This window comes from Pan paniscus, chromosome 1 (assembly GCF_029289425.2).
Source record: "Pan paniscus chromosome 1, NHGRI_mPanPan1-v2.0_pri, whole genome shotgun sequence".
Taxonomy (NCBI): Eukaryota; Metazoa; Chordata; class Mammalia; order Primates; family Hominidae; genus Pan; species Pan paniscus.
This window is the reverse complement of record NC_073249.2, coordinates 21,258,338-21,271,969: the sequence shown is the minus strand read 5'-3', so window position 1 is coordinate 21,271,969 and position 13,632 is coordinate 21,258,338. Positions and strand designations below refer to the sequence as shown.

The window sequence follows — 13,632 nt, the reverse complement described above, 5'->3', positions numbered from 1 at the left end:
CTGCTCTGGGCAGCATTATTTGGTTGTGTGCTGATTCCAGTGTGGGGCCACAGAGTCTGTGGCAGGGCGAGGGTGGGTGGTGGGTCATCGGGTCTGGTCCATGCGGCCTGTTGCCTCTGTCACCTGAGTGTGTGAGTTCCAGGGCTCCATGGCCCAGGTTTCAGGCAGGGGTTAGGGCGTTTGCTTGGGGAGCAGCGCTGCCCTTGGGTTCCCCCACTGTAGGGGGCAGAACTGCCAGGCACCCGCACAGCGCCGGGTAGGAGCCACGGTGGGGGCCTGTGTGTGCTGGGTGTCTGACTCTAGTGCCTCTTTCAGGCCCTGATGAGCCAGAAGAGAAGCCTGCATCAGGTGAGGCAGCCCCAGACAGGCAGGGAGAGGCCAGGTGGCCATGGGTGCTGAGGGCCTGAGCCTAGGGCTGGCTGCAATGGAGGTGTGGGTGGCCATGGGCTGGCTCAGGGAGGGCGCAGCAAGGAGACAGCCCGGCCGAGGGGGAAGTGTGGTGCTGTCCAGGTGCTGGCTGTGGAGAGCCACCTGGGCGTCTGCAGACATCATCCGGGGCCAGGAGGCGGGCGGTGGGGGCTGTGCCAAGGTCTCTGCCAGCCAGCCTGTGTCCCCTAGATGTGCATGAGCAGCTGGTGCCGCCCCGAATGCTGGAGAGGTTCACCCCCAAGAAAGTGAAGAAAGGCTCCAGCATCACCTTCTCTGTGAAGGTAGAAGGTAAGGCGTTTCCTGCCCGCAGCTATGGAAAGATCACCCCTGGGGGATGGGACAGAGGTGCCCCCTCCCCACTCACATCATCCCAAGGGAAGGCCTGTGGCAGGGCTTCATCTCCAGAGACCCCGCTCCTGGTGGGGTGTACCCACCACCTCCTGCCTGCCCCTAGGACGCCCGGCGCCCACCGTGCACTGGCTCAGGGAGGAGGCTGAGAGAGGCGTGCTGTGGATTGGCCCTGACACACCGGGCTACACCGTGGCCAGCTCTGCGCAGCAGCACAGCCTGGTCCTGCTGGACGTGGGCCGGCAGCACCAGGGCACCTACACATGCATTGCCAGCAACGCTGCCGGCCAGGCCCTCTGCTCCGCCAGCCTGCACGTCTCGGGCCGTGAGTGGGGGGTGGGGGGGTGGGGGGATGGGGGGATGGGGGGCTGGGGCATGGGGGGTGGGCACTGGGTGGCTTTGGGGTCTCCTTGGGGCACACTGCCCATCACCACCATCTGGGCTGGGACCCTGTGGGACCCCCTCCTTCCTCTTTTCATTCTCTGACAGCACCAGGGAGACCCCAAAATGGGTCAGGCCCTGGTGGTGCTGGTGGTTTTGAGCCTCAGAGTCGCCTCTGGGCCCAGGCCCCGTGGGTTCTGCACCGCTGGCTCCAGAGACATTTCCTGAAGCCCCCTGCATCCTGGGCCTTGCTTAGCCCCTCTGAGGACAGGAACCCCTGTTCTCCTCCCATCACTGTCAGGGTGACCACGGGCCAAGAGTGGGATGGGGAGGTGAGCTCGGGCACAGCCCCTGCTCAGGGCTTCGGAGGGACCCAGTCCAGATCTGGAATCAGACGTGCCGGGGTTGGGAGCACCGTCTGATGGCTTGCCGGTCCTCCTGACAGTGCCTAAGGTGGAGGAGCAGGAGAAAGTGAAGGAAGCGCTGATTTCCACTTTCCTGCAGGGGTGAGTGAGGGTTGCCCCTGCAGGCCAGTCCGGTCAGGGCCAGGGAGGACGCTCTAGGAGTGGGGGACAGGACAGCGCTGCCCCTGGGGAGAGCACCTGTCCCGGAGCGTGTCCTGGGTCTGCCCCATGCAGGCCATGTGGTTTGGGCCAGCTCTCTTCCTTCTCTGCATCTCAGTTTCCCCATTGTAAAGTGAGGGCTTCTGTTGGGCCTCTCTGGTATGGAGCCCCTTTCTCTGGTATCTTGGTTTGTTGCCCCCAGACCCTCTTTTTGTCAGGAGCTTCTGCATAAGGACAGAGGGTGGTGGGGTCCAGCCCAGGCCTCTCAGGACACCCCCTTCACCTGTTTAGGACCACACAAGCCATCTCAGCACAGGGGTTGGAAACTGCGAGTTTTGCTGACCTTGATGGGCAGAGGAAAGGTACAGTCAGGGTGGGTGCATGCCTGTGAGGGGCCAGGGTGGCTGATCCCCTGATGCTTGGGGGCAGGGAGGAGGCTGCCCAGGGGTGGCTCCTGGCCTCAGAGGCCCCTCCTGAGCAGCACAGCCTTGGGACACCTGCTCACACAGCCAGGACCAACCCATGTTCTCTTAGGCCTGGACTTGAGGCTTGGTTAGTGTCAGAACCATGTCTGATCCCCGTGGATCCGGGAGCCTGTGGGGTCCCTGGGCCGGCCCTGGGCACAGAGCTCACATCCAGCAGGCTGTGTAGATTCCTGGGTCTGGGTAGAACTCCTAGGTGCTGGGCACTGAGAACAGAGGCAGCACAGCCCCGCTTTGGACCCACGGCTCCTCCTGCAGCCTGATGCGCAGGTCTGGCCTCTGCTGACTCTGTCCCCAATGCCCCTCGTCCACTGTCCACTGGCGGCCCCTGCTGTGCCCTCTGTCTCTGGACATTCTCAGCCCCTTGGTCACGCCTCGGCTTGACGCTCATGAGCCAGAGTGACTCCTCATCCTGGCCAGTTCCCACTGGCCTCCTGCCCTGCTGGCCACTGAGTCTCATCATCTCCCTGCTGGACATCAGCACTATGCGGGGGAGGCCTTGGCTCTTTGTTCACCATTGGCTCCCAGGGCCCAACATGGGCCTATGGCATGGGGTGCCTGGTATACATCCGAGGGGCACGCAGCCACCTGAGCAGAGCGTTTGTATCCGCAGAAGAGCCTCTGGCTGCCAAGGAGGCCCTCGGCCACCTGTCCCTCACTGAGGTGGGCACAGAGGAGTTCCTGCAGAAACTGACCTCCCAGATCACTGAGATGGTATCGGCCAAGATCACGCAGGGTGAGGGGCAGCAGCCCATGTGCCAGGGTCCCTGGGGTGTGTCTGGGGTGTTTGCCCTTCCCCTGAGCCCTGGAGAGCCAGAGGCAGGCCAGGGTGTCATGATCCTTGCACCCCCAGCCAAGCTGCAGGTGCCTGGAGGTGACAGTGATGAGGACTCCAAGACACCATCTGCATCCCCCCGCCATGGCCGATCACGGCCATCCTCCAGCATCCAGGAGTCTTCCTCAGAGTCAGAGGACGGCGATGCCCGAGGCGAGGTGGGCGGCTGGAACCCTCTGGGAGCAGGGCAGGGAGAGGCCCTGACCTTCCTGAAGAGAAGGTGCAGGGTGGAGAGGGACTCAGGAGGCAGGACCCCCATGGGACTCCAGGGAGGTGGGACCGCACCAAGGTGCATAGGAGGCAGGTACTGGTGAGAACAGGATCTTCTCCTCACGGGGCCCGGCAGAGACTTGCCTTCTGGGAGAGCCATTTGTTTGATTCATTCATTCACTCCTTTGTTCCTTCAATGGAGAATGTGTCTCAGGCCTCAGTGTACCAGGCACCCTGTTAGGGCTTGGGGTGGGTGTGGAGATGGGGAGAAGGTAAACAAGTAACTGAGTGTAGGCAGTCCAGGCCTGGAGACCCTGGGGCTGTGGTGACCTCTAAGGTTGGGGGTGGGGCAGGGGAGGTCTCCCACATTCCCGCTGTTCTGCGTGGAGGGGGAACTGGGCGTGTGCACGCTGACTCTGGGGATCCCTGCCCTGTGGCTTAGGATCTCGGCAGGCCCGGCTGGCACCTCCCGGGTCTCACCACTTCAGCACCCCCATCCCTCTCTCAGATCTTTGACATCTACGTGGTCACCGCTGACTACCTGCCCCTAGGGGCTGAGCAGGATGCCATCGCGCTGCGGGAAGGCCAGTATGTGGAGGTCCTGGATGCAGCCCACCCACTGCGCTGGCTTGTCCGCACCAAGCCCACCAAGTCCAGCCCCTCACGGCAGGGCTGGGTGTCACCAGCCTACCTGGACAGGAGGCTCAAGGTATCTGAATGGCCAGGCAGGAGGGGTCCTCAGGGGTCCCGGAGGCCCCTAGGAGGGTCGTCCCAATTTGAGGGGCGAGAGCCCGATCCCCGCGGGGCAGGGCCAGAGCTCAGTACCCCAACAGAAAACTCCTGTCCCTCACCAGCTGTCACCTGAGTGGGGGGCCGCCGAGGCCCCTGAGTTCCCTGGGGAGGCTGTGTCTGAAGACGAATACAAGGCAAGGCTGAGGTGAGTGGCTGCCGGGCCGGAGGTGGTGGCACTGGCATCCCACCAGCTGGACAGTCTCCCAAAGAAGCAGGCCGCTTGCCCTGGCTCTGGGTCCAGGACCTAACCCTGGAGGTCTTGGGGTCATGGCCATGCTGATTCCTCTGCGGGGGCCTCTGAAACAGCGCTCCTGTGTGAGCCTGTCAGGGATGGGTGGGGGCCGAGGACAGCAGAGCAAGCCCAGAGCTGCCTGGGTTCCCGCAGCTGCCCTCCCAGCCTCGTGCTGGCAGGACCCATCTGGGTGGCTTCCTGATGTTGGGGCCGGCCTTGTCCAAGAGGGAGCCTCTCTCCACCTGCTCTCCCACTTCCTGCGAGCAGGCAACAGGCTGCGCAGCAGGAGGCGCTCCCATCTAGCAGCTGAGGGAGTGGGGGCCTCGTGGCCCACAGTCCCTGCACGGGAAGCAGGAGCTCCGTGGTCCCTTACGGCAGCCCCCTCCTGCCCAGCTCTGTGATCCAGGAGCTGCTGAGTTCTGAGCAGGCCTTCGTGGAGGAGCTGCAGTTCCTGCAGAGCCACCACCTGCAGCACCTGGAGCGCTGCCCCCACGTGCCCGCAGCCGTGGCCGGCCAGAAGGCAGTCATCTTTCGCAATGTGCGGGACATCGGCCGCTTCCACAGCAGGTGGGTGGGTGGGGCCACACACACACACACACACACACACACACACACACAAGTCCATGCATGGACGCACTGTAGGGCCAGGCCTCCTGCAGGTGGGTTGGAGCCAAGGGGGGAGAGAACCTGTGCTGATTTGATTTATCCCTCAGCACCCCTCCCCTCAGAAACCCAGACATGTGTACCTGGCTTACTCATGGGAAGGCCTGCGGTGCACCAACTGCTAACTGGCATGTGCGCAGGCCCAAGTGCATGCACACCCTCACACGTGTGCACACATGAACACATACATGTGTACAGGTGCAGCCTTTAACAGCATACACCCATGTGCATGGCACATGTGCACATCTGTAAATGCACACACATGCACACAGTACATACACCCACATACACGTGCACATCACCTATGTGCACACAGTGCATGCCTATAGACGTGCAAACGCATATATGCCTGTGTACATGTATATATGTTATACACATGGACACACATATGTACATGCCCCCACACTATCTCTGCACATCTATGCATATGCACTTCTGCACACATGTGCACACCCAGCATGTACATGCACACCCTTTCATTTGCACACTTTAATACATGCACGCAGGCATATAGCATACAACACCTCCTTCCTCCACCACCTGCCTGTGTATGCAACCACATGTGTGCTCATACACATTTACATGCCTCCACAAATGTGCACGCCCACATACATGTACATATGTAATATTCATGTGAGCTTTCATACACGGCACACAAGCACTTATTTGCATGCCCACACATGTCTGCACACACACTCTCACAGACCCCGGGAGCCACAGGGCCCCAGCCCTTGTGCAGGGACCAGCTTCCTCCCAGAGGTGAGGGCTCAGGGCCAGGCTATGGGGCGCAGGCTGAGTCCTGATGCCATCCCCCTTCACAGCAGCTTCCTGCAGGAGCTGCAGCAGTGTGACACGGACGACGACGTGGCCATGTGCTTCATCAAGAACCAGGCGGCCTTTGAGCAGTACCTGGAGTTCCTGGTGGGGCGTGTGCAGGCTGAGTCGGTGGTCGTCAGCACGGCCATCCAGGAGTTCTACAAGGTGCTCATGCCTGAACTCATGGGCTCCTGAACCTCAGTGCCTGCCCTTGGCTCCCTTTGAAGGCTCACTGAGCCCAGGCGTCCTCCAAGGTTCTTCCTGTTCTGCCCACATCAGAGCCTGCGCTCATCTTCCCCGACCTCGCCACTGCCCACAGCCTCCCTGCACTCCCCTTGGGCCTCAGTTCAGAAATGCGGGTGGAGCTGCTTTTGCAGCCCTGTGCTTCTGGGAAGGCCACTTCAGCAGCCCAAGTCCTGTGCTTGTCACCTGTCAGGAGATGATGACAGCTGTCACCTGGGGTGTAGGCTGTGTGCGCACCCTGGGGACCCACCCTCCAGCTCTCAGGGACACAGCCATCAGTGGGCCTTGCACTCCTGCCCTAAAACCCACCCTCCTGGTTCCCACAGAAATACGCGGAGGAGGCCCTGTTGGCAGGGGACCCCTCTCAGCCCCCGCCACCACCTCTGCAGCACTACCTGGAGCAGCCAGTGGAGCGGGTGCAGCGCTACCAGGCCTTGCTGAAGGTGGGCACCACCTCCCCTGCCCCGCCTCCTCTGCCCAGGCTGGGTCTCTTGGGGTCCAGCCTGTGGAGCATTCTGAGCCCTGACCTTCGCCCCGGCCCCAGGAGCTGATCCGCAACAAGGCGCGGAACAGACAGAACTGCGCGCTGCTGGAGCAGGCCTATGCCGTGGTGTCTGCCCTGCCACAGCGTGCTGAGAACAAGCTGCACGTGTCCCTCATGGAGAACTACCCAGGCACCCTGGAGGCCTTGGGCGAGCCCATCCGCCAGGTTGGGGAGGGCCAGGGGCCGGGGCCGGGAGATGCATGTGATGTGGGTGGGTATTGGGGTGCTGGGGGCTTGCATCTGGGGCTGCCAGGAGGTGGCGGTGTGTGCATGAATTGAGCAAAGCACTGGGTACCTGGGTGGCTGTGGGGCCTGCACCGCTGGGCAATCTGGCCCACCACAGGCTGACCGCAGCCCACACCCTCCCCCAGGGCCACTTCATCGTGTGGGAGGGTGCACCGGGGGCCCGCATGCCCTGGAAGGGCCACAACCGTCACGTGTTCCTCTTCCGCAACCACCTGGTAATCTGCAAGCCCCGGCGAGACTCCCGCACCGATACCTTCAGCTACGTGTTCCGGAACATGATGAAGGTCTGCAGGCTCTGGGCTGCTGGGCGGGGCTCCCTGTCCCTCAGCTCCGGGGTGGATGCCAGTGGCCACACCTGCAGCCGCTGGTCCAGGGTGGCCTGAATGTTTCCTTGTCGGGTCCCACATCTGTTGAGGATGGTCAGCCTGTGTCCCCCTCCCTGTGCTGACACCCTCCCCCACCCACAGCTGAGCAGCATCGACCTGAACGACCAGGTGGAGGGGGATGACCGCGCCTTCGAGGTGTGGCAGGAGCGGGAGGACTCGGTGCGCAAGTACCTGCTGCAGGCACGGACAGCCATTATCAAGAGCTCGTGGGTGAAGGAGATCTGTGGCATCCAGCAGCGTCTGGCCCTGCCTGTGTGGCGTGAGTGTCCACCTTCCCGGGGGCCCAGGTGGCTTAGCCAGGATGGGGCACCCGGCTGCAGCCGCACAGGTCCCTGCCTGGGTGGGTGTGAGGGGTGGGCTCGTTCCTGGGACAGACGGCTCAGCCAGCCTGTGGCATGTGACGGCTACAGCCTCATGGGGAGCCCCTGGGCTGGGTGTTGGGTTGGCCCTGATCCAAGGTCGGGGATACCATGGGGGCCCCAAGCTCAAGGCACCCATCCGGATCATGTCAGGGGCTGTGAAGGGTCTGGCAGCCCGGGGTCTGCTTCCTCAACCAGAACAGAATCTTCCCCCGAGCCCCCACTGCTCTCCATTTAACACGCACCTGCCTCACTCACCTGACTCCAGGTGGGGACCTTGGATGAGTGATGACAAGGGACAGTCCCCATAGGGGCCACACCATCAGATGTGGGGCTCATGGTGCAGGGCAGGTGACCTGCCAGGTGCACCTGGGGGTGCCGCAGCCCGATGTCCCCCCACAGAGCACTCAGGGCTGTTGTGTGTCCTCAGGGCCCCCGGACTTTGAAGAGGAGCTGGCCGACTGCACAGCCGAGCTGGGTGAGACAGTCAAGCTGGCCTGCCGCGTGACGGGCACACCCAAGCCTGTCATCAGCTGGTACAAAGGTAAACCCCGGGGCCAGGGGCTGTGGCCTTCCTGTCCAGGATGCAGGCCCTGCAACAGAAAAGAGCTGCCCGAGAGAAACAGGCTGTGAGGGCTGGGGACCCAATATGGGATTTGGCTGGGAGTCTGGGGCATGGACAGGCCTTATATGTTCACTTGCCACCCGCCTTCCGAATCAAAGACAGCATGGTTGGGGACACGGAGATGCCGAGGCTTGGAGAGGAGGGAGTTCAGTGGGGGCACTCGGCTCTGCAAAGCTGCTAGTCCCATAGTCAGGGCTGATTGTGGCCAAAGGGCCCAGGTTAAAGTAGCTGCCGGGAGAGCCACCTAGGGAAAGGTCCAGGCGGCACTATGCATGAACTTCCAGTTGTCCCCTCCTGGGGGGAATCATTTCTGCCAGTGACAGCACATGACGACATGCACGGGATGGTGCCAACCAGGTGCTTCCCTGGCCATGGTGTCCAGGGTTTTGCAGGCTCAGCTGTGGAATCCTGGCTCACTGCTCTGTGGTGGGCCTTGGGCTCCAGCCCTTCTGGAGGCCAAGTTGATGCTGCATGGCCCAGGGACCCCCAGGAATCTCAGAAATCTCACGGTCAGCATAGATGATCCCATGTGGCCCAGGGCTCCCAAGGAGAACAGATGCTTTTACCAGGCAGGATATCCCAAGAGCCTGAGATCACCTCCCAGGAGCTGGGGGCCTCTCCCTGGGGAGCATCAATCCTCCCTTGTGCTGAAGCCATGTTGGGTTTCAGCAGCAGAGGGACACAGTTTGGCTCTATCATCTGTCACCTTGTCTGTAATGCCAGGAACCTGCTGGGGAGGGCCAAGAGGGGACCTGGGACACCAGCCTGCGAGCCACCGTGCTGGAGCTGGGGACCCAGGCTCAGGGGTGGCTGTGGATTCCAGGGCCGTGTTGAAGGCTGAACTGGCCCGATTTGCTGATGGGGTGGCTGGCTGTGTGGAAAGAGCTTGGCATCCAGATGCTCACACAGTTGGGGCTGGACATCCACCAGGGTGGTTCCTTTTACAAAGGTGGAAGGCTGGGGAGAGGCGGGGTGATGTGCAGACAGGGCTGGGTGGGAGGAGGAAGCACCAGGCCTGGGAGGACCCTGCAGAATTGAGGTGCCTGCAGGGATGCAGGCGGAGGCGCCGAGGGGCGGTCGGAGAAATACAAGTAGGGCTCAGGAGAGGGATGTGGCCGGAAACGATGAATGGAACGTCGTCAGCTCACGGAGCGTCTGACCTGCCAGTCGATGCAGACGCAGAGTGCGTGTGGAGGGGTGAGGCCCAAGCACCCAGGCTTGAGAGCCCCCACTTCCAGAGTCTGCAGAGATGAGGGGACACGAACCCAGGGGAAGGAGCGGCCAGGGAGGTGGGGGCCCAGGAAGCCAGCCAGGGAGAAGCCAACGGGGAGTGGGCAGGGGGCGTCCAGGGCTGCCAGGGTCCCCAGAACTGTGGAATCTCCCATTCTACCCCTCACACATGTGCAAGTCAGCCTGTCACGGTTTACACACATACACATTACACACACTTGTACGCACATGTACATAGCGACACATAGATACATGCTACACACTCATGCATATGTACATACACACCATATATATGCATTACACGTGCATGTACATTAACACTATATGTGTAATATACATAGATGCACGTCACACATACAGATACTACACATAAATGCATAGTATACAATATATATACACAAATACATACCACACACATGAATATGTTCATAGATACACATTATACAGGTACACATATATGCACACATACCACATGCACATGGATCATGCACAAGTGCACACTATATGCACCTATACAGCTACATAGATATATACACAGATACATGCAAACATGCACTATACACATACAGAGATGTATGCACATTACACACACAAGTACATACTTTACATATGCACACACACTTTATACACAGCTACACATGTGCATATATGCACACACTGTACACATATAAATATACATATTAGAGACCACACATATGTGCACACATAGATAATACTGCACACATATACATATGTACATAGCCACATACCATACACAATACACATGCACAGATACATGCAACACACATACATGCTACACACAGACACCACGCATGTATATTCATAAATACTACACATTCATGTGCATGCATACATACACAGTACACATATATACAAACAGACCCACCATATACATAGGTACACAGAGGCATATGTACTACACACATATCTGCATGTAAACATGCACAAATGGTACATATACACATATATACATGTATAGTTACTTGCACACACACACAAGACACAAGACCTGTTGGTCCAAGACAGAAATGGTTCATCACTCAACATGAGGCAGCAGCCAGGACAGGCTCTTGCCGCAGCTCTCAGGGGTGGTGTGGGAGAAACCTGCACACGCATGCGCTGCACCGGATTTCAGGGGCTGCATCTCACCACCTCGGGTGTCTCCAGGGAGGGAGGCATCTCTGCTCCACTGTCCTGGAATGTCTCCTTGTGTGAGCGCTGCTGTCTGGAGCATCTGGGCTGGCCAACTGTGGGGCATTGTGCCCCAAAAGACCCAGCTCCACCCTACTTCCACAGGCTCCAGCCCCTGGGGGATTTTCCCACACTTGTGCCCAGCCCTCAGCCATCCTGGCTAATCTGACTGATGCTGGCTGGTATGCCGTCCTTCTGGTGTGACTCAGGCTGCATTTATTCAAGCCTCTCAGCAGGGGAGATGCCAGCCTGTGGGACTGCCCTGGACCACCCCAAGGCACCAGCCAACATGTGTGTGGCTCCCACACAGGAAGTCTTGAGAACACAGTTATTGTTTACAATTTGGGGGCTCCTACGAAGGCACACATCAGTACTGATTGATGGTACCTCCCAGATGACCCCCCAGGGGGTCACCTGGGCTGTCAGGTGAACCTCATCTGGCCTGGCTGACCGGCCTCCAAGCCCCCAGTTCAGTCCTTATAACCGAGTGCTGTCCTGGTGTTGCAGGCACCATCTGGGCACTCAGCCCTTCCTGTTCTCCCTGTCCACAGCAGCCGGGCCCGCGGGTCTGCCCATGACTGAGGACGGGGCTGGAGAGGAAGGACTCCAGGGAGTTTTGCCGGGGTGTGTGGGAGGGGCCATCCCAGTGTCCACTGGTCGGAGCTGATGAATGCAATGGCTTGGAGGGCTGCCCTGGGATACTTCTGGAGGAAGGCTTGGGTGGGTCATTAACGCCTGCTCCCTGGGGTCTTAGGAGCTCCCCTCCTGCCACCTGTCCAGACCTCTCCTCCGGGAGGTTAGGTTCAAGAGGAACAAAAGCTTTTTTATCAAAGCCTGCCAGAAGCCAGTTGAATGCCCTGAGCCCTGCTCCCTTTGGACCAGGCTGCCACCAAGGGGTGGTCATGGCAGAGCCTGGGTTTCCCTGTGGATGGAGGCCTTCCCCTGTCCCTTGCTTCCTAACCACCAGCCCAGTAGGCAGCTTGCAGGAGAGAGCTCCTCTCTGGGGACAGCTGCACTTGGTGACCGGGCTACCTTCCAAAGGTCCGCAGGCCAGGAGGAGGTGGGCGCAGTCAGACCGCCATCCCCTTGCTGAGTGGCTCTTGTGGTAGATGTCATAGGACATCAAACTGCAGGGGGTGTGTGTGGCACACGTGGCTCATGTTAGCCACACGCTTTCATGGTGTGGCTGGAGACCCAAAGCAGCCTCACAGCAGGTGGCCTCCACAGAGACCCTGGAGAGGGACAGCTGGCCTAAGGGCCATGGAGAACATTCCCCTCGGCCCTCTGCAGGTTCACTAAACAATCACTTGCAAAAGGCAGACAGATAGGAGGAAAGGCAGACACACTTATTGAATGTGTAGACACTGGATCCTTCAGAATGAAGACCCAAAGACCCAGAAGAAGCTGTCCATTTTAATGCTTAGGTTCCATAAAGTATGGACAACTGTGTGGAAATAGGATTGGGCAAATAGGGTTGGATCTAGTGAGAACAGACTGAGTGGGGACACCCGCTAGGCCTGTCTGTCTGGATTCTTCTTGGCCTTCTGAACAGTGCCCTTTTCTTCTGGGTGAGAAGCACGACCCTTGCTGGAATGGGGGTCTTGGATCCACAGCCAAACAAAGTATGTCAGATCATTTCTTCATGGCCAGGTTTTACACAGAACGATGGAGAGAAAATTGGAGTCCTATTTTTAGGCTTTCTGGCTGGCTTTAGAGAAAAAGGTGTCCTGGTTTCTATGACCCACCTTGGGGAAGAGGGATTCTGTTTCTATGTCAGCCTGGGAGGAGAATGAGGGGCTAGAGACAGGAGGGGAGGAGAAGGTCAGAGATAAAATTTTGCTTCTGAGGCTGCTTGGGAAGCCCTCATTTTGGGGTCTTGTTTTCTGAGCCCCAACACTGGGTTCATAGGAGCGGTATGCCAGGATGGGGAGTGGGTTCACCATGTGTACTGTGTCTTCCTTTCCTGTAGGCTTGAGAATGTCTCTCCAGGATGTCCCCAGTCTGACATGTGATGTAGATTTCTGCGTCTGTGCCCTGCCTGTGGTGGGGCTCAGCGATGTGGTGTCCTGGGGGCTCTGCACAGGAGCCTTGGCGGTCTGGCTGGGGTGTCCCCATCAGCAGCCTTGATTCACTTCATTGTTCATTGCCCCAGGAAGAGGTGTCTTTAACTTGCCAGCCTATTGAAAATTATCTCTGATCCTGGCATGGTGTCGCATGACTGTGATCCTGGCTGCTTGGCAGGCCGTAGCGGGAGGAGTCCATGCACTCCCTGCCGTGTCCCCTCTGCCTTCCCTTGGGGGAGTTTGTTGTCTCGGAGAAATTGCTTGAGCCAGGAAAGGATCTGTGGTATAGAGGGGATGGAAGGGGTCAGAGGACAATGACGGAACAAGGCACACCTCTGTGGCTCAGCCAACCATGGAGGTAGGACCCCGTGTCTACCGCAAACACAGAGATCCTCTACTGTCACCCCCAGAAGAATGGAAGGCTAGCATGGTGGATGCAGGAGGCTGCTCCACAAGACGCCCAAGCTGTGGCCGTTCTTCCTTAGTGCAGGCTCGGTGCCCATCCTCTCCCCTCCAAACCAGCCAGACCTAGATGGGCTGAGCCCTCTCCTGCCTCTGCCCATCGTGGCTGCTGGTGGCCCTCCCCAAGCACTCAGTTCAGGCACGAGTGTCCGTGGCTGTGGTCTGAACAGGGTTAGAATCTTCCTCAGATCCAGCGCTGGCTCTGGCATTTATTGTGAAATGGCTGAACTGAGGCTGAACCAGCAAAGTCCCTGGCAGGGATTGGAGAAAGAGTGCCAACCAAGGCACTGCCCAGGTGTCTGTGTTTGAACCCACTTCTCAGTGCTCAGCATGCAACTACCTGCCTAGTTTCTCTCCTTAGCAGGGCAACAAAGTAGAGAAAGAGATCCACAGGGCCGCTTCTTCTTTCCCTTCCAGAAGGCCATGCCTCTGACAGTGTCACTTCCGTGTCCCCAAAATTGTAAACCAAAAACTGTGAAGGGCCCAAAATTTTACCCCACTTGCAATCTTGCAAGCCAGCCTGCCAGCCAGA

The 13,632-nt window shown here is 59.1% G+C and overlaps 1 protein-coding gene across 1 annotated transcript in view; it reads left to right on the top strand.

The window, feature by feature from the left end:
• Window positions 1-13,632, top strand: part of OBSCN (obscurin, cytoskeletal calmodulin and titin-interacting RhoGEF) — a 169,465-nt gene that overhangs the window by 124,639 nt on the left and 31,194 nt on the right. The window contains exons 70-85 of the mRNA XM_055104619.2: window positions 316-348; window positions 619-717; window positions 884-1,102; window positions 1,604-1,664; window positions 2,013-2,083; window positions 2,817-2,939; window positions 3,057-3,196; window positions 3,757-3,957; window positions 4,103-4,185; window positions 4,666-4,839; window positions 5,760-5,916; window positions 6,321-6,437; window positions 6,539-6,703; window positions 6,910-7,068; window positions 7,252-7,429; window positions 7,960-8,073. Of these exons, the coding sequence (XP_054960594.2) occupies window positions 316-348; window positions 619-717; window positions 884-1,102; window positions 1,604-1,664; window positions 2,013-2,083; window positions 2,817-2,939; window positions 3,057-3,196; window positions 3,757-3,957; window positions 4,103-4,185; window positions 4,666-4,839; window positions 5,760-5,916; window positions 6,321-6,437; window positions 6,539-6,703; window positions 6,910-7,068; window positions 7,252-7,429; window positions 7,960-8,073 (2,094 nt within the window). The remainder of the gene's footprint in view (window positions 1-315; window positions 349-618; window positions 718-883; window positions 1,103-1,603; window positions 1,665-2,012; window positions 2,084-2,816; window positions 2,940-3,056; window positions 3,197-3,756; window positions 3,958-4,102; window positions 4,186-4,665; window positions 4,840-5,759; window positions 5,917-6,320; window positions 6,438-6,538; window positions 6,704-6,909; window positions 7,069-7,251; window positions 7,430-7,959; window positions 8,074-13,632) is intronic.